Source organism: Penicillium arizonense (assembly GCF_001773325.1).
Source record: "Penicillium arizonense strain CBS 141311 chromosome Unknown PENARI_contig005, whole genome shotgun sequence".
Classification (NCBI taxonomy): Eukaryota; Fungi; Ascomycota; class Eurotiomycetes; order Eurotiales; family Aspergillaceae; genus Penicillium; species Penicillium arizonense.
Genome location: NW_019173282.1, coordinates 1097794 through 1122883, shown reverse-complemented (window position 1 = coordinate 1122883; position 25090 = coordinate 1097794). Strand labels below are relative to the sequence as shown.

Here is a 25090-nt window from a genome sequence, read left to right as displayed (position 1 = left end):
TGGAATAGGAATAGTTTTGTGCTAGATACCCTTGGTGTGCTGTGGAAAAGTTGGATGTATATGTAGATGGGAATAGTGATAGTGAAGGGTATAATTGAGTCTAACGAATCAATATATTGCATTTGCATTTACATATTAATAGCAATATAATACTATATCCAAATTATCTACCTCAAAAGATATATATCCATAAATACAAATTCACTTCAACCCCCCAGCCAGCAACAAACTCTGGCCAGTCATATACCCCGTTTTAACCAACATAGTAACAACATTCGCCGTCTCCTCAGGAGTCCCCAACCTGCCCAGCGGGATCCCTGCCGCGACCTCCGGGATAGCGGCAGCATTAGGAATCATACCCGTATCACCAATCATAGCCGGGGCAACGTCATTAACACTGATATTGAACTCGGCAAGACGGGTTGAGAGGTTTTTCATCATTCCTGTTAGGCCGCCTTTTGATGCGGCGTAATCTATAGAAATATAATAGTTAGCCATGTGTAACGTATACTATAGAAGGATGAGAGAGAGAAAGGGAAGGATACGCACGACATCCATTGATCCCACCCCCCTGCGCAGCAATAGAAGACATAAACACAATACGTCCCCAGCGCTGACTCTTCATCCGCTCAACGACACCCTTGACAAGGATGAAGGATGCGCGCAGGTTAACCTGGAGCGTGTAGTCGAATTCCTCGAGGGTGCAATCCCAGACGTTGGGGACTCGTTTGCCGTAGCCGGCGTTTGAGACGAGGATGTCTGGGCGGTGGCCGTGTTCCTGGTCAATTTCTTGAAACATGCGTTCGATGTCGTCCGCGGAGCCGACGTCTACTTTGTGGATTGAGACGCGGAGTCCTTCGTTGCTGTATTTGCTTTTTAGGTCCGTTACTAGCTCGGTCATTGCTGTTAGGTTTGTTGCGTATGTGAGGGCGAGGTGGATGCCATTGGCAGCGAGTTGGTGTGCGCAGGCTGCTCCGATTCTGGGGGTTCGTTGTTAGTTTTTTGTTTGGTTTGGAGTTTGATGGTGGTGATGTTGGGGTAGGTGGGTAAAAGCTTACCCTCCCGAAGCGCCAGTGATGAGGGCAAGACGGCCCTGAACCTCGTTGAGAGACATGATGCGACTGATGCGACTGAATTGGAGGATGGATGGGATGTGAGTAAATAGAAGAACAAAATCCCCTCAAATCGAAGACGATGTTGCTGGCCTCGGCTACCGGGGCGATCTCCGAACCCCCCGCAGCCCCGCATCATTAGCCGTCGGAGTATATACGATCCGTCGGATTGGAAAACAACTAGAACAGAAGATTACTGCTCATATCACCCATCCAAGCAGACGGTTGCCACGCCTGCGATCGATCCTGGCCTTGATACATATCAGATGCGTTCTGGAATGCATCCAAGCCCAATAACCCGCCGGAAATCTGGTCTCCAGATACATAGTCGCCTACAGCCTCCAAGTCGAGCCATGAGAAATCGTTTGCGGGACTAAATTGCATGTAGCCCGGGTCTGCTACCGGGTTTGGTAGGGCTTGCAGTGAGAAATCGCTGTTCTGGGCCTCAGAGGGGTTGGAGTTGGCTGCTTTGGGTTTCCAGAGGAGTTCGAGGAGGCGGGCGTAGCGTGAGCCGACATCGTCGGTGCCGGCACTTGCTTGTTTGAGGACTTCTGTGGTTCGCGCCACGAGGCCTTGGACTTTTGCTTCTTCTGATGGGACCATCATCCCGAATGATCGGGCCTGAACTGTCAGCCGGGTTCAAGGGGCATTCAAGAGGGACTCAAGGGAGTGTTGATGGCTTACTTTGTAGAGGAAAACAGCAGAGTAGATTCCATACAGATAGAAACGGAGAGGCATGAAATGGAGATGCTTCTCCGGATCTACCGAGTCCACAAGGATGGTCAAGTATGATTTAGCTGCGTCGACGGATTCATAGATGAACCGCGAATCCTGCATCGAGGCCACATTCTTGAATGTTGATCGTAGTTTTTCTCGCTGGCCTTGCCCATCGGTCTTCGGCTGGACGAGCGATTGAGAGATGGCGGCTTGGAATGCAAATGCCGTTGTGTATAAGCGCAGATACTCATATGATAACTGCAGAGTTGCTCGCATGGGTGGTGAGCCTATAATGTTAGTCCAGTCATTTCCGAAGTCCATAAAGGTCAACTTACAATCCAATGAACCCCAAAGTGACTTCCACCGCAAGATAGCAAGACGGAAATCATCCACATATTTCACATAATCGCCCATCAACATCATCTGGTTACTGGCCCGCATACCAGAATACAAAACCTCATGAACATTCCCATAAAGCTGCGTCAAATCCAACATAGCCTGCCAAATCTTCGAATAATCCTCATCGCCCTCCTTAACAGGCTGCAACGAAGGAAAATCCTGACTGACAAGACCAGTCATCGGTCCAGGTCCTCGCGACCAAAACGCACGTCCAATACGCACAGAAATCAACCGATCAGAAACATAACAGCTAGCCCACGCCAGCCGGCGACGCGCCTCGCTCTCCTGATCACCGTACGGATCACCCCGGAAGGACGTGCGATCCATGCCAATAAAGTATCCCGAGCGCAAAGCAAGCCCGACATGCATCCACGCAGCGCGGTCTTCCTCGCCTCGTCCCACGCGCTCGATACGAGGTCGCAGACCTTGCGGTTCCCACTCTGCCAGTAGTAAGAGCGCCTCCACTGCTTCGACATCACACTCTGCGCCGGCAGCAATGCCAGAGATCAATTCGTGCATGTATTTCGAGCAGTACTCATGGATCTCAGGTTGATCGACCAGATCCTTAGACGCGATGGTCAGAACGGCGGTGAGCAAGTGCTTCTCATTACCAGCAAAGTCATCCAGGGCAGAGCGCACGAAATACTTGCGCGGCACGAGCGGGAGGTACGGGTGGAAGTTCTCCGCGTAGCGAGAAATAAGCTGCCACACCGTCTCCGGATCTAGTGACCGCGATTGAACAAGTCTATAAGCCCTGATCCCAGTGTTTGGGGTTGTAAAGTCCGACACTACACCAGCGCGCAGACCATTATATGTGGAGAAACTAGTCGACTCCGAGCGAACACGGTCCTGACGCGGTTCAGCCGTGCCGGCGCCCTGCGTCGCGATACCGGTCAGACATTGCCACGCGTCGGACGGATTGCGCGGAACGGAGTTTATAGAGGCATCGTCTTCCTCGACGGCGACGGAAGCCGGGGCTGGCGGGTTAGGAGGTAAAAAGACCACAGGGCCGGGGTAAGAAGGTTGTGATTGTGCCGGGCGATTATCTGAATTAGCTGGACTTGAAGCGTCGGAATCTTTGCTTGGCGAGGGATTTGCCGGAGTGAAGTTTTTGATCTTGTTCTTGCGGATTCGACGGCCCCCACGATTTGAGCCGCCTAAGATGCATTCGCGGTTTTCGCGGACGCAGCGCTGACAGGGTGGTTTGCCTGGGTTGCCGTTGCTGTCTCTGTTTTCGATCAGCGGGATGAGCTGTAGATCTGGGTAAGGCTGGAGAATGTGAAATCCGGGTGTTCTTACAGGTCACATCGGGACTTGCGCTGTCTGCAGTGTAGGCAGGCTCGTGACACTCGTTTGGCGATGTCGCGCCTTGAGGTTTCTGTCGGAGATTCGTCGTCCATTGTTAAGACATCTCAGGCTGAAGCCGTGAAGCTGTGAAATTGGAATATGCAAAGATGCGAAAGAGCAGAACCCCCGCAGATGTACGGGGAGACTGTGGGGAAACGGTGAACTCTACATTTACTCTGTCTTTGTCTACTTCTCTGTCTACCAACTATAGATATATATCTTCTCCAAGTCAACCTGCGGAGAGTCAAGTCTTCTCCACGCGCCATTTCCTCACAATTCCATCTACAATTGCTTATATCTCTATGAGGGGAAAATTGTCAATTGCCGACGGCTATTGAGGCGGTTATAGGAATTGCCACATCGGAGAAACCCCGCGTCATTGGGGTCAGTTTATGTATTTCATGTATTCTTCTTTTCTCTTCAATTCTTTCATTACAATTAATTCACAGATACCACAATGGCAGACGTTATGTCCCTCTTCTCCCTAAGCGGGAAAACCGCCCTCGTCACCGGTGGCACACGAGGCATTGGCCAAGCCATGGCCCTTGCCTTGGCCGAGGCTGGCGCCGACGTTATCCTGGTTCAGGTACGGGAATCACCAAGAATGGAGGGATATATATGGATAATACACTAACACCCCATAGAGAGACAACACCAACACAGTCACTAAAGACGAAATCACCCGCCTCGGTCGTCAAGCCTGGATCCACGTCGCAGAACTAGGAGATCGCCAAGCTGTCAAAAACATCATCCCCGCCGTGACCAGCCAAGGCCTCAAACCCGAGATTCTAGTGAACTGCGCAGGGATTCAACGGCGACACCCGAGCGAACAGTTCCCAGACTCGGACTGGGACGAGGTAAGCCCCGCCCAATCTATTCTAGACACCCCCTGAAGACCCCCCTCGGTGTCTCAATGTCTCATTTGTGGAAAATCAGGTCCTAGAAGTCAACCTCTCCTCGGTGTTTGCGCTTTGCCGGGAATTCGGGGCATACTTGCTTGCCCGTGACGCCTCCGAGTTTCCCTCCGGCCGTCGGGGGTCCATCATCAACGTCGCATCGCTACTCACCTTCCAGGGCGGGATCACAGTGCCGGCCTATGCGGCGTCCAAGGGTGGCATTGGGCAGTTGACCAAGGCGTTGTCTAATGAGTGGATTGCCAAGGGGATTAATGTCAACGCTATTGCCCCTGGGTATATCGCGACCGATATGAACACTGCCCTTATCAACGATGCAAACCGCAATGCTGGGATTATGGCGCGTATCCCTGCTGGCCGATGGGGAAATCCCGAGGACTTCAAGGGTGCTGTGGTGTACTTGGCGAGTCGAGCTAGTAGTTATGTGTCGGGGGAGATTCTCACAGTGGATGGTGGCTGGATGGGGCGGTGAGAAGTCATAAAGCACTTATACTTGTATTTCCTGCATAGACACTTTATCTCCTATCCATGTATCTCCATGTCTCCTATGAAGTGGATGCGCCAGAGTTTCAGCAAGAATGACAGCTCCGATGTGAAACCGCTAAACAAAGCCAATGTCAGACCACAAAGGGGAAGTATCGACATCAGGAAATCTCTTACGCATTTAATTTATGATAATTTATAATGTCTCTCGTCTACTTCGAAAGGTGTCTGGGCGGCACGCCGAGCCCTGCAGGGCCGATCGACAGCAAATCACAGCGGCTGCATGGAAAATCCCTGGCAACTTGCGAAACACCGGCGTATTTGAGTGCAGAAGGGCGTTCGTCCCATAGGGTCGAGGTAGGCGCCTTGAACACCATCAGGCCATCGTCAACGGAGTACATGAACTGACAGGGTCCCTCCCCAGGTGAGGCCAGAGCTTTCTTCTTCCTTCTGTGACTTCATACTTCATTCTTCATTCCTGCGTTGATCGCATAGACCTTCGTTTAGATTCATTGTCTAGAGTTCCATTGTCTTTCTTTTTGATCTGATCTGATCTGATCTGATCTACTGGTTTCCTTGATCTAGTGATCTAGTGATCTACCGATCTACACTACTGGATCTACTTGTGATTCCACCTGTACGCTCCTTAACGTGCTATCCCTTGCATTTACATTCCAGTCAGTCTCCCCTCCCAACTCGATTCTTGGTGACGTGCTAATTTCTCTCGAATGCCTCAGATTCTGCCTTTGTTGACTTACAATCCTCATTGTTCTTTGTTGCGACAATGCTCCTATTATAGACACAGCGTCTTTGTTCTCAGCATCTATATCGAAGCTCCATTCCATTTCATCTGGTCTTTTCTCACTTCGAATCCTCAAGCGCTCAACTCCAGCCAGTATCCAAATCTCCTGCTGTTGACCGGCGACATACATACAACATTCACTACAATATCGTGGTACAACGTCGTCGTACAAGCCCACGGCAACATCCAATATTTCCTTCCCACTTAGGGCTCTTCAATGGCAGCAACCCATCCGCACATTGCGGTTCGAGGCTACGGATCAAATACAACATACATATATGAGTACTCCAGAGGACTGGGCGGCGTGGACGTCCCCCGCGATGTGATCATCACCCGAATCATCTACACATCTCTCGTCGTCCTCGCTATTGCATTATTCTGTGGCCGAATCGCCCAGATCAGCCATGCCTACCTCCGTCAAATCACCGCCTCTGGCACAACGAAACGGCAGCAGACCTTCTGGGCGCAGGAGAACACATCGTGGTGGTCCAACCTCAAGAAACACTTCTTATACGCCCCGTTAGGAAAGAAGCGACACAACCGAGAGATGCAGCTTTCTTCTGCTCTCAACGTCGGCACACTTCCATCCCGGCTGCAGGCCATCCTGGTCATCCTCTACTTCACCAGCCAAGTCGTCTACTGCGTCTACCTAGACTACAGTGTCAACGAAAAGAAAGCCCTGATAGCTGAACTCCGCGGCCGCTCCGGGACGCTGGCCGTCCTCAACATGGTCCCCCTCTTCCTCCTCGCAGGCCGAAACAACCCCCTAATCTCAATCCTGCACATCAGCTTCGACACATACAACCTGCTCCACCGCTGGCTGGGCCGCATGGTCGTCCTCGAATCCGTCGTGCACACAGCAGCATGGGCCGTCAACGCCTGCGAGGAGCAAGACTTAACCCACATGCTGGCCCGTCTCCGCGACACTCCCTTCTTCACCTGGGGTCTAGTCAGCACAGTCTCCATGATTTTCCTATGCCTGCACTCGCCCTCCCCAATCCGCCACGCCTTCTATGAGACCTTCCTACACCTCCACCAGCTGGCCGCAGTCCTAGCCTTCCTAGGCCTCTACCTCCACCTCCAACTAGACAGCCTCCCACAACGCAGCTGGTCCCAGGTGATAGCAGCAATCTGGCTACTTGAACGAGGCGCCCGTCTCTTCCGCCTAATTCGCCTCAACCTCTCAACATCAGGCACAACCTCAATGACAGTAACCGCCCTCCCCGGCGAAGCCTGCCGCGTAACCTTCCACCTCCCAAAGCGCGTCGCCATCCAACCAGGCTGCCACGTCTTCGCCTACATCCCAGCCGTAAGCTGGTGGATGTCGCACCCATTCTCAATCGCCTGGTCCGAATCAACAGACAGCCCCTACGCCCTCCCATCACCACACACGCCCCCATCCCTATCACTCAACACAAACACAAAACTCACCCCCAAAACCTCAATCTCAAACCCAATCCCTCTAACCCCCTCCTCCCTCGAAAAACAATCCGACTACTTCTCCCTACCACCACACAACAACTCCCCAAAAACCCAAATAACCCTCATAATCTCAGCCCGCGCAGGCATGACCCGCCGCCTCTACAACCTCGCCAGCCAAGCGCCCCAAAAGTCACTCTCCCTCCCAGGCTTCATAGAAGGACCATACGGGAGCCACCCCTCAAACCCATCCAGCTACGGCACAACAATCCTCTTCAGCGCCGGCGCAGGAATAACCCACCACCTCCTGCTCACGCGCTCCCTGCTGCAATCCGCGTCCGAAGGAACATGCGCCACCAAAAAGATCTACCTAATCTGGTCCGTTCGCTCAACGGATCATCTGGTGTGGGTTAGTTCATTCATGGATCAGATCCTACGTCTGCCCGGACGGCGGGATATACTCGTTGTCAAGCTCTTCGTGTCGAAGCCACGGCGTGCGGCGGATATTGTTAGTCCGTCTGCAACGGTGCTTATGCATGGTGGCCGGTGTCGGCCTGAGGTTGTGCTTGATGAGGTTTTGCCGGGGAGGGTTGGGGCGGCGCTTGTTTCGGTTTGTGGGCCTGGGGCTTTTGCGGATGACGTGCGGGGGGCTGCTAGGGGGTGGATTGGACGGGGGGCTGTTGTTGATTTTGTGGAGGAGGCTTTTACTTGGTGATTCTCTGTTTTTTTTTTTTTCCCTTTGTTTTTGGTTGAAGATACTGTGTTGAGTTGTTTTTTGCGTGCATTTCTCATCTATGGATGGTGTGAGCGTGTACTGTAATGTTTATATTGTTCTAATTATCTCTGGGGTTACTTCGGTGCTTAACAGTTGAAGAATCATACCATATCATATCTCTTATACATATTTACTCATACACAAGTAATATAGGATCATTGAGTCGAACCAGGCTCTAATATTTGACTATCTAGGGTAATCCCACTATAAAGACCCGATGTAAAGATCCAAACACACACATTCATAACCAAGGCAACAAAAAAGGCACACTTTGTACAAAATCCACGAAGAAAACAGTATAATGCACAAAGAGAGCCAAAAAAATAATGCAGGCGCAAAATCAAGACAATGACAAAAAGGGCAATCCCACGCTATCATAAAGATGAGATCTAATGCAGAGTCTTTTGGGGGGATAGACGCCTGTTCAATGGAAAATGGAGATGAAAGAGAGATAGAAATGAAAAGAGAGGGAGATTGAGAGAGAGTAGAGAAGTGAAAACCATGAAGTAAGGTCCAAAGACCAAAGGATATAAGATATAAGATAAACCAAAGATGCCCATCCTTAGTTCTTGCTGCGCGATCCCTTGGGGACACGAGCAAGCCAGTAGATGAAGACCGCACCGGCAATGTTGAACATAATGTAAACCCACATGAGACCAAAATTGCGCCAGGCGTCCTTGTAGTAACTGAGCACGCTCTTGAGGAAAGTATCCGTGTCACCGATAGCGCAGTAAGAGCAAGAATCAGTGGCATTGGGGTCGGTGAGATATCCACCGGTTTGCGTCATATACTCAAACAGGTACTGCTTGCAAGTCTGGCCGGAAGGAGGGGCGAAGTGCAGCAACTCGATATCTTCACAGATCACGGCGGCACCGGCGGTACCGGTGGACAGCATTGCCGAGACGAGATAGGTGAATGGCGAGACGCGATACATGAAGATCCAGAAGCGGGGCATGCTGTTCGGGGTTGCGAGGACACCACAGAAAATCAGACACAGGGAGAAGATCAGGTTGGCGATGTTTCCTCCCGTCTCGGCTAGGTCAATACCGGCGATGACCATGTGGGCGAAAGTCGAGGTGAAGAGGAGGAATGCCAGGATCAGCAGCCACATGAGAGCGCCGCGCTCGACAACTGCGTCTGCGGCTTCGGCGTTGCGGTATAGACCGATGGGGTAGTACCAGCAGACGAACATGAGGACGGACATCAGAGTGTTCCAGGGGAGTTCGACGAGGATGTTTGCTGTCATGAATGCTTGCCAGGAGTAAGACTTGGAGGGACGCTCGCGCACTTCGTAGAGGGAGCGCTGGGTGACGAAGTGAGGCATGATTTGTTGGACCAAGTTACCGAAGATGGTCATCAGCATGAAGATACTGAACATCTGGTTCTGGAGACCCTGTTGACTGTTCTGGGCGTGGAAGAATGAGAAACCGATGTAGAGGGCAGTCAAGATGCAAAGAGCTGCCTTGGAGTAGATGTAAACGGGGGTTCTCCAGTATTGACTGAAGACACGGGTGAGACATTCCCAGAGTTGAACGGAGAAGGGGGCGGCAAATTCTCGGAAGCTGGAGGTGTCGTTGGTGTTTGTCTCCACGGGCTTCAGAGAAAGATCCGACTTGAGAGTTGCGAGGTGGTTGTGGACTTCCTTGCGCTCGTCGCTCTCGCGCCACACAGCAGGCCAGTCAATATCACTGTGAGATCCGGGGGCTGCTCCAATAACTTCAAGCATCCATTCGGCGGGGTTAGCATCGGGAGACAGCTTCGGGGCGCCATTCTTCTCAAAGTAGTTGGACAGAGTGCGAGACTGTTCACCAATTTCACCAAAGTAGACGGTTTTACCACCTCTGGCGAGGAAGAGCAGACGGTCGAAACGCTGGAAGAGCATGGCAGAGGGCTGGTGAATGGTGCAGAGAATAGCCTGACCGTGCTTGGTAAGGGTGTCGATGAGATCGAGAATGGACCAAGAAGTCTGACTGTCAAGACCGGAGGTAGGCTCATCAAGGAAGAGAAGCAGTTGAGGCTTAGCAGCGAGCTCGACACCAATAGTGAGACGCTTGCGCTGCTCAACGTTAAGACCTTCACCGGGGACACCGACGACGGCATCGGCGTAGTGTTCCATTTCGAGAAGCTTGATAACCTCCTCGACGTAGTCAAGTTTCTCCTGGCGGCTGACGTGGGCGGGTTGACGGAGGACAGCACTGAAGCGAAGGGCCTCGCGGACGGTAGTAGTGTGAAGGTGAAGATCCTGCTGCTGAACGTAGCCGGTCTTACGCTGGAAGGACTGGTCGCGAGGACGGCCGTCAACCAACATTTCACCGGAAACAACACCCATAGTCACACGAGTGGCAAGCACATCCAAAAGAGTAGTTTTACCGGCTCCAGAAACACCCATAAGAGCAGTGCAGGTACCGGGCTTGACCCAACCGTCAACGTGGTCCAGAATGCGGCGCTCCTCGTTCTTGATCTTGATATCGTAGCACACGTCTTGCCAGTGGAAGATAGCGGTCTGTCTCTGGATAGCAGCAGACTCGCTGCCGGACTCGGAGCCGTCCTTCTTCTCGGCAGAGGACACGTCAGTCATCTCAATTTCCTCATCAATGCCACCGGTGCGCTTGGGAGTTTGACCGCGACGGAACAGCAGAACCTCGCCCTTTGACTTGGACTCGGAAATGTACTCAGTGCCGATGAGGTAGGTAGCCATGAAGAAGATCATAAAGGCAAACATGATACCCAAGTTTCTCCACTTGTGGCTGTTGGAATATTGGAAACTATCCGTGTAGTAATCAGTACCGAATACGACGGATAAGCCAGCCTTGGCTCCCTTTGTCGAGCACGCCATGTTGTCAAGCGAAGGTCCATTTGGCGGAACAAATGACTTGCACTCAAACGAGCGGCCGTGGAACTCGTTCACGATCAAAGACTCGAAACCGTAAGCGATCGGGTCGATGTAGTTCATCCAGCGAGACCAGCCAAGCATGTTACGAGTGGGAATGGTGAAACCAGTGTAGATCACCAAGCCGAGAATCAAGATGGCAGCGGGCACCAGAGCCTGCGATAGCGTACGCGAGTAAGATGCGATGGTACGGAAGATCATGGACATGGTGAAGGTGGTGACGATGGAGAAGAGGAGGAATGTGAAGAAAGCTCCTGGGGTTTGGCGAAGGCGAGTCATGAAGTAGAGTGGAACGTTGAAAGTGATAGAGTTGAGAAGCTTGTAGGGCACATCACACAACATGGAAGAGATCGCCTCAGCGAATGGATGGTACATGGCGTAGCGGGCCTGCTTTTCGACAATTGGACGTTGCGCATAGAGAGTCAAGATCTAGATGGGTTAGCGGGGCTTCGTATCAGGGCGGATCGTCACTTACCTCAAGAGCACTGGAGAAGGCGTTAAGCAAAACAGCGAAGAACAGAAGCGCACCACGGGAATAGAAACTTGTCGTGTCGTCGGGAAGTTGATAGAAGACGGAGCCAATAATCAAAGCCATAATAAAGTTACCAATAAGAGCAGACATGGTCAAACTGAAATCACCCTTCAGGCGCTGGAAACCACGAACCACACAAAGGTGAATCTGTTCCAAGACAGACATGGTGTAGGGCGACTTGACCCGCGTGTTCTTGGACTGCATTGCCTTGCGAGATGCGGTGAACTTCTGCAAAGCCTCGCCTCCAATAGGGTACTCCGCATCAAACTCTGCGATCTCCGTCATAAGTGCCTGGTAAGCATCACTGTTCTTCCAGGCGGCGGCGAAATCATCAGGGGTACGAGGAACCAGGTTCTCGAAGCCAGGCTTCACGACACGCTCAGCAGGGCTGGTAAGCGAGGTCAGGAAATCGGCGGTGGTTTGACGGTCGGGGCACTCGAAGCCCATAGTCGTGAAGAACTCCTTGGCCTCGTTGGTGCGACCGAAGTAGATCTGGCGACCCTCGTACAGGACGGTCACCTTGTCGAAGACATCGTAGGCACTCTGGGAGGCCTGGTAGATGGCCACGGCACAGGTAGTACCCGAGTACTTGGCCATCAGGTTTAGGGTCTTACAGAACTCTAAAGCATTGGCACTGTCCAGACCACGGGTACTGTTATCCCAGCACTGAAGAGGACTACCACAAAGGGTGGCCTCGGCGATACTGACACGCTTGCGCTCACCACCAGAAACACCACGGATGAAATCGTTACCAACCTGGGTGTTCATGGTGTGCGACAAGCCCAGCATGGCCATGACGACATCACGCATGTGCTCTGCGTACTGATCGCGGCTGACACCGGGCAGACGGTTACGCGGTGCGCGCGAGAGAGCGGCGAACTTCAAAGTGTCTCCCACAGAGAGCTGGGGGAAATGCACATCGGTTTCGGCCGTATAGATGGCCTCACCACGGAATTGGCTCTGCATCTGCTTGTCGGAAATACCCTGGTAGTTCATATGAGAGTTCTCGCCTTTGTGAATACCGTTCATCTCGCCAGCGATGGTCTTCAAGAAGGTCGAACATCCTGATCCCGGACGTCCAAGGACAACGAGCATCTCGCCACTCTTGACGAGACCATCGAAGTCGCGTAGAATCTGAATCTTTTGCTTTCCAGTGCCGGCCATGCTCCGGAACAAGGCACCAATCTGCAGCACCGAGTTGGCAACATCCTTCTGGTAATCTGTAGGGCTACCGAAGCCGTGTACGCTGAGGTTCTTGAATGCAAGACCAGCCTGGCGCTTGGGGTATCGTTCTTCATCGCGAGATTGGATGGCAAGGAAGTTCTTCATCCAGTTCTTGGCCTTGAAGTTCTCGCTGTGGGGGTTGAGGGTCGAATCCTCCTGCGTCTCGAGGAAGGTGTTCTCGGCGGTGTTGCCAGCAACAGAGAAGCGCGTCGATTGGCGAGTGAGTTCGCGAGCCAGATACGTAACCTGGGCCTCTATCTGCTCCTCATTCTCAACCTCGCTGGCGCTGCGCTTGCTCTTCCCGGCTTTCCCTAGCTTCTCGGACTTGTCGCTCTTGCCAGCCTGGACAGACTCGTGGTAACTGGCATTGTCAGGGACGATGGTCTCCTCACTGAACACACTAGGCGTCACACTGGCCCGCGGGTCGTGTCTGCGGGTCTCTCTCGTCGCAATATGCGTCTCGTCCATTTCGGAGCTGGTGGCATTGGAGCTGAAAGCCCCTGTCCCTAGCATAGACATGTCCATGGTGGCTTGACCACCTGTTTGTTGCCAAGGGGTGAAGTATGTGGGGATTCAAAGAAGGGATATAAGGGATATAAGGGATTAAGCGATCACCATGAAAAGAAGGGGGTGATCAAATATTAGAATATTAAGTATATGGCAAAAGAACGAGGGAAAATGGTTAGGCGGCCATACACGAGTTTTAAAGAAAGTGAACAGGATGTAAGATCTGGACACAAATCGGGAGCGGGAAAGATGCATCCTTCGCCTCCGGCACAAAAAATGGGGCATCCCGTCTATCCTAATCTGACCGGGGCGGAGCTTCGATCTTACCGAACATATCAGGGCTACTAGTGGTCGATGATCGACTCACACACGAACAGGTTTTGTTTATCTGACGCAATTATTGAATATCCAGTATTCTATCCAATGACTCTTGCTCTTACTCTTCGCATTGAATTACACATAGCGTAAAAAGCAAGGAAAAAGGTCGGAGGTATATGCAAGTGTAATGCAAGTACATGTTAAACAGGGGAAACAAAACTTTGAATACCGGGCCGAGCGCCCTCCGAACCAAGTCTCTGCGTGGCGTTTTTATACGCGCCGGATGCGAGTAGCTCCTGTATCCGTGCTGACTTAGCAGGTGACTCAGCTATCCCCTTTGTTTCACGGACCAAACTTGGGCAAACCGGGACTTTATCCACTGCATAACCTTATCCCCGACCTATTCGCAGTGACCAAGCTCCAAAACACTAAAGTAATTAAGGTATATTGGATTTTTTGGCCCTACTTCCATGGACGAATTCGGCCGAATTCGGCGGAGTCATACTCCGTACTTGGCATACTTCTGGGGTTTATGGGAAAATTCTGACGTCCATGCGAGGTGTCAGATTTCGCTACCCGTGCATACGGAGTACTGTAGAGGATTGGGGTTCGGTTCGACTTATTCTTGGCACGCCATCCACGCGGTCTGGCCGGATTCATTAGGTTAGGCTACCGTCATAAGGTACCCAGACATTGCGAAGAGACATTGCATATTCTGACTCAAATCGTGAGACGGACAAAGCCGGGTGAATGATCTAGACAGAACAGACCTTAAGCAGTGTGGGTTGCATACTCCGTACATACATGTGTAGAGGTCAATAGGACATATCAGTTGCTCCATCTTCGTCTTCATCCTCCTCAATGGGCTCCACTAGCAGATTTCCACCGCGGCCGATCTTCTCTCCAATGGAACCGCCTTCCTCCACGGGGTACACCGTCCGGGGCATCGGGGAAACCAATCGAAATGTGTATTGATGCTCGAACCCTTCAGGTTCAGTCGCCTTGGGTTGCTCTGAATCCTGTAAGACCTCGTAACACTCCACAACCGCATAGAGCTCTTCCATGTCCGCATTGGGAGAGAACTTGCGCATGATCCGCTCGCCGGATGGGAGCCGAACGCTAATCCGCACAGCATCCTTCACATCGGGTCCGGGCTCTGCGCTAAGGGACTGTGCGCGCCAAACCTTCCACTGAGCGAGGTCGCGACGCTGCCGCTCCTCCGCCGCCTGGCGGCCGACAGCTTCCTGTTCTTCGCGTTGACGCGCTGCCTCGGCTTCCCGTCGCTGACGGGCTCGCTCCCGGTCGATCGCCAGCGACCGCTCGTAGGCGGAGTCTTGTTCTTCGCGGAGGCTGCGCGAAGCTTGCTGCTCGGCGCGGGAGGATCGCAGTCGCTCGATTGGTTCTTGGTTCGAGGTGACGACTGTCCGGAGCTTGTTCACAACCTCAGATGATGAGGTGATACCTGCAATTCTGCCCACGACTGACATAGCGGTTGATGACACATTCGGGGTGTGGACGACGACTGCTGCGAAGGGGAATTTCGTCACGCGCAACGAATTGGCTACCTGGTAGGCCTCGGAATCCTGCACGTTACCTCCCCATACCAGCATGTTGTTTTGAGGGTCATTGATGAACTCCAACACTTCCGTCGCCAACAGAGTATCACGGACCCAGCTATTCGTATCATCGTGCTCTGGAGCCAGTAGAACGACCAGTAGGAACTTCAAGTCGCGGTGGGCCTTCTCTAGCGCCATATTGTATCCATTCTCCAGGAACGGGATCGGGTGAGAGCCATACTCCTCTTCAAACTCACGGATGAATCGTGCGGCTGTATCCTTGGGGGCCAGGGTCCGACGGCCAGTGGTATTCCGGCGGGCACCTTGCAGTGCGGGGTTTGCGGTCGCATTGAACAAGCGTGGCAAGAAAGGGAATAACGTCCCAAATAGGCGGAAAGAACTGCAGAGGAGTCGGTAGACTAGATTGAACGGGGTGAAAAGTAGGGCGAGGATGAATGGCGGACGGTAAACGGGTTGATCTCCGGATTGTGTGTCAACTCGCGGGGCGGGGTCTGTAGCACGAGCTGCGCGAGAAACCCGAGACAGCTGTTCAGTCAGGTCTTCAGTCATGAGGTTTTGGGTTCTTCGGGTTGGCTGCGGAGGCGGCGTCTGGTGAAGAGCTGAACGCGCCTCTTCGAGCGGATCGGGGCCTTCGCCGTCGAAGAACTTGGATATGGCGATCTAGTTGCGGGGTCAGTCAGGAGTTCAGTTCGCACAAGGATCAACCAACCTGAACATTCCATTGGGACCGTCGCAGCAGAGGAATTGCTTCTGAAGTTTCCTGGCTCGTCACGGCCATGTACGTCTCTAGCGCAGTTCTCTCGCTCTCCGAGAGCTGGTCTAAGTCGAGCTCCGAGGACATGGCGACGATGAGCTGTCCATACAAATAAAAGAAGTTGAAAGATCACAATGCATCCATGAAGACAGTAGACTGGCAAGTAGTAGACAGTAATTTGGAGAGGCAATGACGAAGCTGGCCTTGAGCTCATTGACGTCCTGACCGCCTGGCCCGTGCGCTATCCCCCTTCACTCGAGTTCGTCCCTCGCCCCGCGTCTTCATTTCCATCCGTACTGTCGCTCTCAATCATTCTCTGGGATGAGAGAGGGCCTTGGACTTATATTTATTCATTCATGCCTATTGTTACCGGCAGAGTTCCCGACCTCCGTGGGTGATCCCGGAATTGACCCGCCGTCAATCGTCGAACGCGTTGATATCAGATCGACGGGGAATGCGGTTTCCTCTCGATATCATCCTTTGCTCCACACCGAGTCTGGTTTCAATGGGGATCTTCTTGCGCTGATCCGCACCGTCTCGTGGACATCAGTCATACACCATGGCATCTGCCGGAAAACCTGCACTGGAGGATGCTCGTCGAACAACCGGTTCGCCGAAAATGAAGAGCCGAGGTGAGCGCAAAGTCATCGACAATCCACTCACTTCTTCCCGAAGGGATTTACCCAAGCGAGATGGCCTGAGCAATCCGGACGCATAAGCCGGCTTTGTGATGACGCTAACAAGGAGCTTCCCAGAGAATGCGAAAGACACTCTGTGTCGCAACGTGACGATATACGGGCGATGTCGCTATGAAGATAAAGGTATCGTCGACCCTGTTCACGCCATGGGTAACGTGAATGTTGAAGCTGATCTGGATTCCTCCAAGGCTGCGCTTTCAACCATGACCCAACAAAACTTAACGCCAATCAATCGGACAGGTGAATATGGCGGTGCAATATCGGTCATTCGATGAACAAGCGCTGACTGGACTTCTTGCGCTTGGTAGCAAGAAACGCTTCAATGTAGACTCACCCAGTTTCACACCATCCTTGCTTTCTGGAAATGGCGTGGCTGGCCCAAAGAAGTCGACTGCGATATCCCCCAAAGCTGCCAGTGCAGCTCCCTTTCAGCCTCGAGGTGCCTCATCAAGTATGTGATCAATGGAGAGAAATAGAGAGACATCGACTGACATGACAAAGGATCGAACACAAGTACGCCTGGAGTGCGAGCAGAAGCAGGAGGAGAGTGGGCAGTGGCAGACGTCCAAGAATTTGTCCCCCAGGGGTTCGAGCACGTGGTAAGTTGGAAGTCGAATCTCCAGTCGTTCTTGCCACCCTCGTCTTTCCTTTTTGGGAAACTGGTCTTGTTGTTGTTTTCTTCGCGCTCTCGATCTCCCTGCCGTCAGCAATATCATCTTCCCTTTGAATTGTTTCGTATCACTCCGTCAAGATGGATGAAGGCTTTCCCAATATGTCTACGAGCAGCCTGAATGTTCTGGCCGAGGATTTCGATCCTATCCCAGAACACCATCGTCCCAACTACCGCAGCTCCAGCCTCGATCCTAACTTTCGCTTTTCGAACATGGGCCCTCCTACTAACTACCCTGTCCAGGCCTCTCTTCCAGGCAATGGCAATGGTGCCATCACGTCCCCGAATGCCTTTGATCCCTTTGTGGCTGCCCCATCTCCTATGACCCCCGGAGCAGTCGGCCCTGTCTCGGCCAACCCTTACGCCCATGACCCTGGTGCCATGGGAGGCGCATTCTTTGCGAACCAAGCTGGGTTCCAGCAGCCGGTAAAGATGATACGCGTATTTGCCATGGCTTCAGATTACTTACGCTGCAGCAGGTCCAGTACCATCTCTATGCCCCCATCGGCCCTCATAATCAGAACACTCTGGGATATCAGCGAAATGTCCATGATCTCTTTCTTCCTAACGATCTCCGTGAAGAATTGCAGAAGAAATCTGCGGCGACCCTGCAGACCCTCCCAAGTATGTTAAGCCACCCCTCACAATCGGAATCAGACTAACAATTCTAGACACCAACCTCCCTCCTCAAGTTGACTACTTCCACTCCCTTGTTCCGCTGGATCTTAATCATCAGAAGAATGCTGCGACCTTTGGCTACCCGAGCTGGATCTACAAGGCACAGTCTAGCAAAGATGGTGACTTTTATGCCCTTCGGCGTCTTGAGGGTAAGAGAATATCCAATAGTATCTTTGATCTTGACTGACCAATATAGGTTTCCGCTTAACCAATGAGAAGGCTATCCGGTCGGTTCAGGCCTGGAAGCGTGTTTGCAGCGGAAGTGTGGTGACTGTCCATGATGCTTTCACCAGCCGGAGCTTCCAAGACAGCTCTTTGATTGTCGTTACCGATTACCATCCCCTGTCCAAGACACTTGCAGAGCAGCATCTGAGCGCTGGAGCCCGCTACCAAAACCGAGGCCAGAACGCTCCCATTCCTGAGCAGGTGCTCTGGGGCTACATGACTCAGATCGCGAATGCACTCAAGGCCATTCACTCGCAGGGTCTTGCTGCCAGAGTTCTTGAGCCAGGCAAGGTCTTGATTACCAGCAAGAATCGCATTCGCTTGAATGCCTGTGCTGTTCTGGATGTGGTGCAGTTCGACTCCCAGCGGACTGTGGATGACCTCCAGCGCCAGGATCTGGTGAATTTCGGACAACTGATTGTCACTCTTGGCGCCAACACCCCTACCGTCATGCACAACCCTACCAAGGCCATGGAGCATTTCACCCGTGCTTACAGCCCGCAGATGAAGAACTCTGTGTTCTGGCTGCTGAGTGGAATGCAAAAAGATCAGGAGCGAGCCATCGATACTTTTATTACTGGAATCTCATCTCAGCTGATGTCGACTTTTGACTCGGCTCTTCACATGGATGATCAGCTTACCTTTGACCTCAGCCGCGAGCTGGAGAATGGACGACTTGTGCGCCTGATGGCCAAGCTCAACTTCGTCAACGAACGCCCTGAATATGAATTGGACCGGCAGTGGTCTGAGACTGGAGAACGTTACTTCTTGAAGATGTTCCGCGATTTTGTTTTCCACCAGGTGGATGCCCAAGGTGATCCGGTGCTTGATTTGGGACATGTTTTGATGTCCCTGAACAAGCTTGATGCGGGAACTGATGAGAGAATCACTTTGATCAGCCGTGACGAGCAAAACATTTTCATTGTTACTTACAAAGAGCTCAAGAAGAGTCTTGAGTCCTCCTTCCAGGCTCTCATGAAATCAGGAAGACGGATGCATTAGCCTGGAACTCGACGTCTTCGGTGGTCTTCGGACACGCCACGCCACGATTGCGATTTGCTTGTTTTTTACCTCCAGACCGTTGCCATACCCATCCATGCTTGGCAAATGCCAACCCGGTGGATTGCTGTCTAGGATGCAAATGGTGTTACATGTTTCATTTCGCAACCAAGTTGCCATTGATGTAATGGAAATAACAACCACATAAGAATGAAGAAATTCAAATACTGCTTACAGGTAGACTAAATACTGTAGTGTCTACAGTTCCGAGTTCTCAATTGATCCACTCTGATCCGCCATCTAGAGTCTAAGAGGAACGACCCAGAACCCCATAGCAATATATAGTCCAACAAAGCCAAGATACACGGATGCACGGTACTACGGTCTTCAAGCTATATCCATATGCAAGTCTACTTTTGACTAGTTGCCTGAAGGGAACGAAAAACATCGAAGACAGTCGAAAGAAAGTACCACTTGCTCTGTTCAACTTACACGTATATTCAATTTCATAGCTCTATCTACACTTAATCCAAATCCGGCACAGGCAACCCATTAACAATCTTAACCTTCCGACCAAGCTTATCCAGCGCAACCTTGGAATTATAAGCGCGCAACTGGCTAGTCTCCTCATCGGAAACAAGCACAAAGTCATAAGTGAGCAAAGCATGTCCCTCAGGAACATCATACTTCTTCGACAATTCCGGGCCGACCTTTCCAATATCAACGGTAAGGGAATCCTTAACACCGAAGACAGCATCCGAAGTCTCATAAGGATCATTACGAAGGTAGAGAGCCCTGTATAAATCAGCAAATCGTCAATCCAAACGGAAAGAAGAGAGAAACCCACGTAATCAAATGATCATACCCCTCCTTCTCAAACATAAAATGCATATGCGAAGGCCGGTACGGATGCCGATGCAGCTTCTTCAACAACCGTCCAACAGGCCCATCATGCGGAATAGGATACGGCACGGGCGTAATCGCCTTAAACCAAAACACGCCATCACTCCCAGACCGCATAATACAACGCCCATCAGGACCCTCCCGTCCAGCATACTGAACATCATAATGACCCGACGAATCCGTCTCCCAGATATCGATCTTAACACCCTCAACAGGCCGTCCCTCCGTATCACGCAGGGTACAAACAACAAGCAAAGGTTCACCCTCGGGGTCATGGGACATGGAGTCTCCGGCACTCATTTCCTCGGCATCGTGCGTGTGGAACGGGCCGAGGACTGTGCCTTCTGTTGAGCCTGGTGGTTTGGGGTGGTCGATTGAGTCGACGAGGATTGAGAGGCCCAGCACATCAGACAGGAGGATGTATTCCTGTCGGACATCTGTGGTGATTTGGCCTACTTCTGTTAGGAAGCGCAGGCCGGTCATCCATTCGTCGCTGCTGAGTCGGGTTTCGCGGGCGAAGTCGTGCAGGTGAGTTACTAGGCGTTCCAGGATGTATTTCATGCGTTGGTCTTCGCAGAGGCTATTGATTCGGATTACATTTTCCGTTATGTTGTCCACTGTTAGGTTTTTCATGGGGGGGATCTTGACTTGGGAGGGATCCATGGTGTCGGGGAGCAATGTCGATGTCAATTGAGGGGTTGTAAGAGAGTTGAGGAGAGAAAGAAAAGAAGTCTGGAGGTTACAGGAGTTATATCATGACTTTTAGTTCGGATTTATGGCATTCGGCAGTTCCGACGGGAAGGAAAAAGCCGAATTGGTCAATCAGCAGCCGTCAAAAAGAAATCAACACCCCGCACCCCACTCGGGTATCCCCCGCCAAAGCTACACGTCCATCTGGTAGATATGCTGGAATTAACCAATCTAACCCTACATGTAAAACTATATGGATAACTTATATCCAGAATAAAGCCGGATATGGCAGAGAGTATATCCGGTCGCCCCACACTTGGTCATCACTCACTAAGCATTGCGGGGTATGATTAAGTTCTTTATAATATCAGTTAGGGCTGGGAGTAGACAGAGTACAGTGCATGTACTATGTAAGGAGTCATTTATACACAGAAGTGGAATGGAGGGTTATGACTAAAAGATAAACGCTAATGATATTCAGGGATATATGACACAGTACACAAACACCTAATCCCACCGAATTCGCCAAATACAACCTATATGAACAAAGAAGCAGAAGTAGAGAAGTAAAACATAGGCACAACGAAACTCAAACAAGGTAGGAGAGCTATGCCTGGACCATGCGACGGTCCCGGTCACGATCTCGGTCATGGTCATGATCGTCTACCTTCCGCGCTTGAGAGTGAGAATGGGAGTGAGAGTGAGAATGAGGATAAGCACCAGGGCCAGCACCAGCACCAGCACCAGCACCAGCACCAGCACCAGCAGTGACATCAAGAGCAGCAACGCCAGAAACCGGTACAGGACCACCCACACTCGAGTTCGAGCTCTGGTTCGAGCTCGGGTTCTCCACAGCGCGCTCGGCACCACGTTCCTTCTCCTGCACAGCAGCCGCAACACGAGTATGATGATCAACCGTATCAAGAATAGCCTGCATCAAACGCTGATTCGCATCAGGATCTTCCTCCTCAGGCCGAGGAACACGAGCAGCAGCGGGAACACGACGATCAGGATGATCCCGGCCCCTCCCCTCCGTCTCGCTAACAGCACGACGAGGCGAGTTATCCGTCGAGGGTAATTCCATGGGAACTTTAGAACCAGGAACAGGGTTTGGAGCAGAAGGGGCGGACTCGCGTCGACCGTTGTAGTAGGAATTAGCATCTGCGACGGAATCAAAGGGTTGTTCGCGGATACGTTCACGTTCCGCGGAGATGGGAGGCAAGGGACCGAGACCGAATTGGGGTGGGGTGATGTTTGCGCTGGAACGGTCTGTTTCCATGCGGTCGTGGGAGACGGAGGCGGTCGTGGTTGATGCGCGCATTGCTGCGACTTCGTCTTCCTTGACGTCGCGCCAGGAACACTTGGCGTGTTTCTTAGTGCAGCCTACGCAGGCAGTTAAGTTCTTAAGGCAATCCATATGGAGACGGCGGCAGCGGTCGCAGGGTGGGATGACGCGCTCGCCGCGCTGGAGTTCTTCCATGCGGGCGATCATTTCGAGCTTGAAGGGACCACCGTCGTCTTTTTCTTGGTGGGTTGCTTTTGGTGGGGGGAGGAGGGAGGAGGGCGTGCTTGGGATGGCGACTGGGACTGCGGTGGCGGCGGTGTAGGGGCTGAAGTCTGCTGAATCGGAGATGCGAGGTCGAGGGCGTGGTTGGGGGTGCGCTGGGGGTGCGCCGGTGTCGTCGTAACCGCGGGCTTGGCGGTCTGCTGTTGTGAAGAACTTCTTCATCAGGTCTGCGCGAGTAGTGGGAGAGGCGCCTTTTATCGAGGTCCCATTGATCATAGTTACATTATCCGTATTGGAGTGGGAGAACATGAACTGTGACGAGAGTGGGTTCTCTTCGTGCTCGCCTTCAGGACGGTGGGCGTTGACGGCGAGGAAACCAGCTGTGGAGGCATGAGAGGATGCAGCACCATTGCCTGGGCCATAGACGTTGGGATCACGCCAGATGTCGGCGCTCGGTTGAGTTGACGAATGCAGAGTGGCATCGTTCTCTCGGCGAGTAACAATCGCGTTACGGCGATTCTTCAGACGATGGTTAAGCTGTCTAGCTCGAGCAGACACTAGACGAAAGGTTGTCAGTGGACATCTCCAAACATGGCATGCAACACCTACCCTGATCAGCCATCTGAGTGATATGCTGCAAGTTCTTCTCAAGAATCTCCAGCGCACCCAACTCCTTCTCCTCATCCTCGATGATAGGCTGGGGCGGGATCATCTTCTGGGGCATGCCAGAGGCAATCAAGACGAAATCCTCCTCACTGATCTCCACGCGACACTGCTTGGTGTAAAACTGACACACTCTTACACCATTGCGCGACTTCTCTAGGTTGAACTGCTCCGGCTTATTCTTCGCAAACTCAACCACATCCAGCCAGGTCACCGTGGGACCGTCCTTGCCATGCGACTTGAGAACTTGCGGCGGGCCATCGAATAGACGCTCGAATCGCTTGATCAAGATCGGGCCCAGCGGACATGCGCCAAGATTGCCGGCGATGCTTTCATGGCGGTGTAGCACGCCGTCGTATTCACCGAGCAGATGAATGATCGCGGGCATGGTATCATCGACAGAAACCAGCGGGAGATTATCCGGGTATTGGCGCGCGAGGTAGTTGATCTGCAGGTGGCTCGAGAGGGTTTTCTGGACTTTCGACGAGGCAACATGATCGGCGGTGGGAGACCGGGGCCGTTTGTTAGACGGTTCCGGGGCGTGAGAATCCATCTGGGGATTGAGGTGGGCGTGGAAACCCGGGAGTGGAGGGCTTATCTCGGGGGTGGAAAGAATGGGGGGCGAATGGGGTGTAGGGAGGAAGGTGACAGCGGAAAGGGTATAAGAGCGCGGAAAATATTGAGCGCGCGGATAAAAACCGGCGCGAATTCAAGTTGGATCCGAAGCTACATTCATGGGTCAAAGAGAAGAGAAAGTAAGAGAAGAAAGAGAGGAAAGAGAGGAAAGCGCCTGTCTCGACGGAACAGCGCACGGGAGTGGAGAGGAAAAACGTGATCTTTGGCTGCCCCAATCCTTTGGCCCCGGAACTGATGGGAATTTGTTTAATTTTCTTTTAATATGGAAATTGTGGGAAAACCGGCAATTCCTATTGCAATGGCGCTGGACCAGTATCGTACAATAGGCCCTTTGGTACCTAGTACAGTCCCAGCGGAGTCCCGCCGGAGGGTTCCGCTGAGATGCAATACGCCCTCTACATGCACCTCTATAGCCTTACCTAGCCACTACACAAGCTACAAGTAATCCAGAACTGCCAATGCTCCCACTCAGTAGGTCCGTTCACATCCTGCCGATCCCCCAAAATCAAGCCTTGAGCCTTGTGGAGGTGTCCCCATCTCTGGTTTCGCTGATGCCTGAAGGTCCCTTACTGAAACATTACGCGCGGTTCACTCGGGAGCTCGGAAGAAATTGTCACAGGCTATATGTCAGTGGTGTTACATGTACAATCACAATGTAACTTAGCTTACAATGTACATTGTACATAGTTGTCGAACAGAGAAAGGTTGGAATGTCCGAGACTCCATGTATACAGTAACGGAGCGGTAAAATACCTCCGGGCGGGATCCCTCACGCGGGCGCAACCCTCAATACACGGTAATCTCCGTAAGGCGGGCAGAGTGTCTTCCCTGGTAAAATCCCTCATACACGCACCACCTTCCCTACACCTCTCCCCTAGCCATATCGACGGGTAATCGGAACTGCTCCTGTTTACCTCGCTTAACTTTATTTGTTTTTTTCCCTTCTCTTTTTCTCTTCCATTTCCAGTCATGTCCGAGCGAGGCTCGTTCCGCGGGGGTCGTGGTCGTGGTCGTGGCGGACAGGCCCAGCAGAAAAGTGGCGGTGGTGGCGCACAGGAGAAGCCTAAGAAGGAAAACATCTTGGACCTCAACAAGTATATGGACAAGGAGGTTCAGGTGAAGTTCAATGGTGGTCGTGAGGGTATGTTTAGTTGATTTTTCTTTTCTTTTCTTTCCTTTTCTTTCTTTTCTTCTTTTGTTTTTCTATTACTTGCATACTTGAACTATATACTAAACTTCACTTCTAGTCTCCGGCACCCTCAAGGGCTACGACCAGCTGATGAACCTGGTTCTCGACGATGTGAAGGAAACCATGCGTGGTAAGTTCCCACCACTTGAAGCTTAAGCTTAAGCTTCAAGCTTCCACCTTCACCAGTTAAAGCGATATACTAACCATCATCCCAGACGATGAGGGCAACAAGACCACCCGCTCACTGGGCCTGATCGTCGCCCGAGGCACTTTGATCGTACTGATCTCACCCGCCGACGGCAGTGATGAGATCCCCAACCCCTTCCTGCAAGCAGAGGAGTAAACCTGCACTCTCCACTCACTCTGTCTGGAAGAAGTCCGGAGTTCCAAACAGGAGTCTCCCTAATGTCAATTTCAATGCCAATGCCAACCCCTGACTTTCGGCGTGCGGCCGGAACTTTA

At 52.1% G+C, this 25090-nt stretch overlaps 10 protein-coding genes across 10 annotated transcripts; 4 read left to right on the top strand and 6 right to left on the bottom strand.

Annotated features, from left to right (window-relative positions):
* Positions 1-201: 201 nt before the first annotated feature.
* Positions 202-1114, bottom strand: PENARI_c005G12082 (SDR family NAD(P)-dependent oxidoreductase; the record flags this gene model as incomplete). Its single annotated transcript, XM_022630071.1, has 3 exons — positions 202-473; positions 550-980; positions 1059-1114. The coding sequence occupies 3 exons, from the start codon at positions 1112-1114 to the stop codon at positions 202-204; spliced, it is 759 nt and encodes a 252-aa protein (XP_022490454.1).
* A 178-nt stretch (positions 1115-1292) lies between these two features.
* Positions 1293-3628, bottom strand: PENARI_c005G05177 (uncharacterized protein; the record flags this gene model as incomplete). The annotated part of the gene is made up of 4 exons (XM_022629737.1): positions 1293-1733; positions 1797-2116; positions 2165-3456; positions 3528-3628. The coding sequence occupies 4 exons, from the start codon at positions 3626-3628 to the stop codon at positions 1293-1295; spliced, it is 2154 nt and encodes a 717-aa protein (XP_022490351.1).
* Positions 3629-4032: 404 nt separating this feature from the next.
* Positions 4033-4961, top strand: PENARI_c005G00495 (putative 2-deoxy-D-gluconate 3-dehydrogenase; the record flags this gene model as incomplete). Its single annotated transcript, XM_022629540.1, has 3 exons — positions 4033-4161; positions 4220-4432; positions 4458-4961. The coding sequence occupies 3 exons, from the start codon at positions 4033-4035 to the stop codon at positions 4959-4961; spliced, it is 846 nt and encodes a 281-aa protein (XP_022490615.1).
* A 1030-nt stretch (positions 4962-5991) lies between these two features.
* Positions 5992-7908, top strand: PENARI_c005G07636 (ferric reductase family protein; the record flags this gene model as incomplete). Its single annotated transcript, XM_022629864.1, has 1 exon — positions 5992-7908. One exon carries the CDS (start codon positions 5992-5994, stop codon positions 7906-7908), a length of 1917 nt encoding a protein of 638 aa, XP_022490410.1.
* Positions 7909-8530: 622 nt separating this feature from the next.
* On the bottom strand, positions 8531-13139 carry PENARI_c005G12464 (pleiotropic drug resistance family ABC transporter; the record flags this gene model as incomplete). The annotated part of the gene is made up of 2 exons (XM_022630085.1): positions 8531-11287; positions 11334-13139. The coding sequence occupies 2 exons, from the start codon at positions 13137-13139 to the stop codon at positions 8531-8533; spliced, it is 4563 nt and encodes a 1520-aa protein (XP_022490088.1).
* A 1115-nt stretch (positions 13140-14254) lies between these two features.
* On the bottom strand, positions 14255-15857 carry PENARI_c005G00617 (clathrin-mediated endocytosis regulator UBX3; the record flags this gene model as incomplete). The annotated part of the gene is made up of 2 exons (XM_022629550.1): positions 14255-15676; positions 15726-15857. The coding sequence occupies 2 exons, from the start codon at positions 15855-15857 to the stop codon at positions 14255-14257; spliced, it is 1554 nt and encodes a 517-aa protein (XP_022490212.1).
* A 472-nt stretch (positions 15858-16329) lies between these two features.
* Positions 16330-19043, top strand: PENARI_c005G02243 (PAN-complex poly(A)-binding subunit PAN3; the record flags this gene model as incomplete). The annotated part of the gene is made up of 8 exons (XM_022629610.1): positions 16330-16402; positions 16526-16623; positions 16709-16919; positions 16970-17067; positions 17382-17564; positions 17618-17762; positions 17810-17965; positions 18013-19043. 8 exons carry the CDS (start codon positions 16330-16332, stop codon positions 19041-19043), a joined length of 1995 nt encoding a protein of 664 aa, XP_022490609.1.
* A 521-nt stretch (positions 19044-19564) lies between these two features.
* PENARI_c005G07246 (intradiol ring-cleavage dioxygenase) lies at positions 19565-20606 on the bottom strand (the record flags this gene model as incomplete). Its single annotated transcript, XM_022629847.1, has 2 exons — positions 19565-19835; positions 19888-20606. 2 exons carry the CDS (start codon positions 20604-20606, stop codon positions 19565-19567), a joined length of 990 nt encoding a protein of 329 aa, XP_022490080.1.
* A 634-nt stretch (positions 20607-21240) lies between these two features.
* Positions 21241-23356, bottom strand: PENARI_c005G10000 (Zn(II)2Cys6 transcription factor domain-containing protein; the record flags this gene model as incomplete). The annotated part of the gene is made up of 2 exons (XM_022629979.1): positions 21241-22697; positions 22750-23356. 2 exons carry the CDS (start codon positions 23354-23356, stop codon positions 21241-21243), a joined length of 2064 nt encoding a protein of 687 aa, XP_022490271.1.
* A 1052-nt stretch (positions 23357-24408) lies between these two features.
* Positions 24409-24971, top strand: PENARI_c005G10301 (U6 snRNA-associated Sm-like protein LSm7; the record flags this gene model as incomplete). Its single annotated transcript, XM_022629995.1, has 3 exons — positions 24409-24580; positions 24687-24758; positions 24844-24971. The coding sequence occupies 3 exons, from the start codon at positions 24409-24411 to the stop codon at positions 24969-24971; spliced, it is 372 nt and encodes a 123-aa protein (XP_022490348.1).
* Positions 24972-25090: the final 119 nt, after the last annotated feature.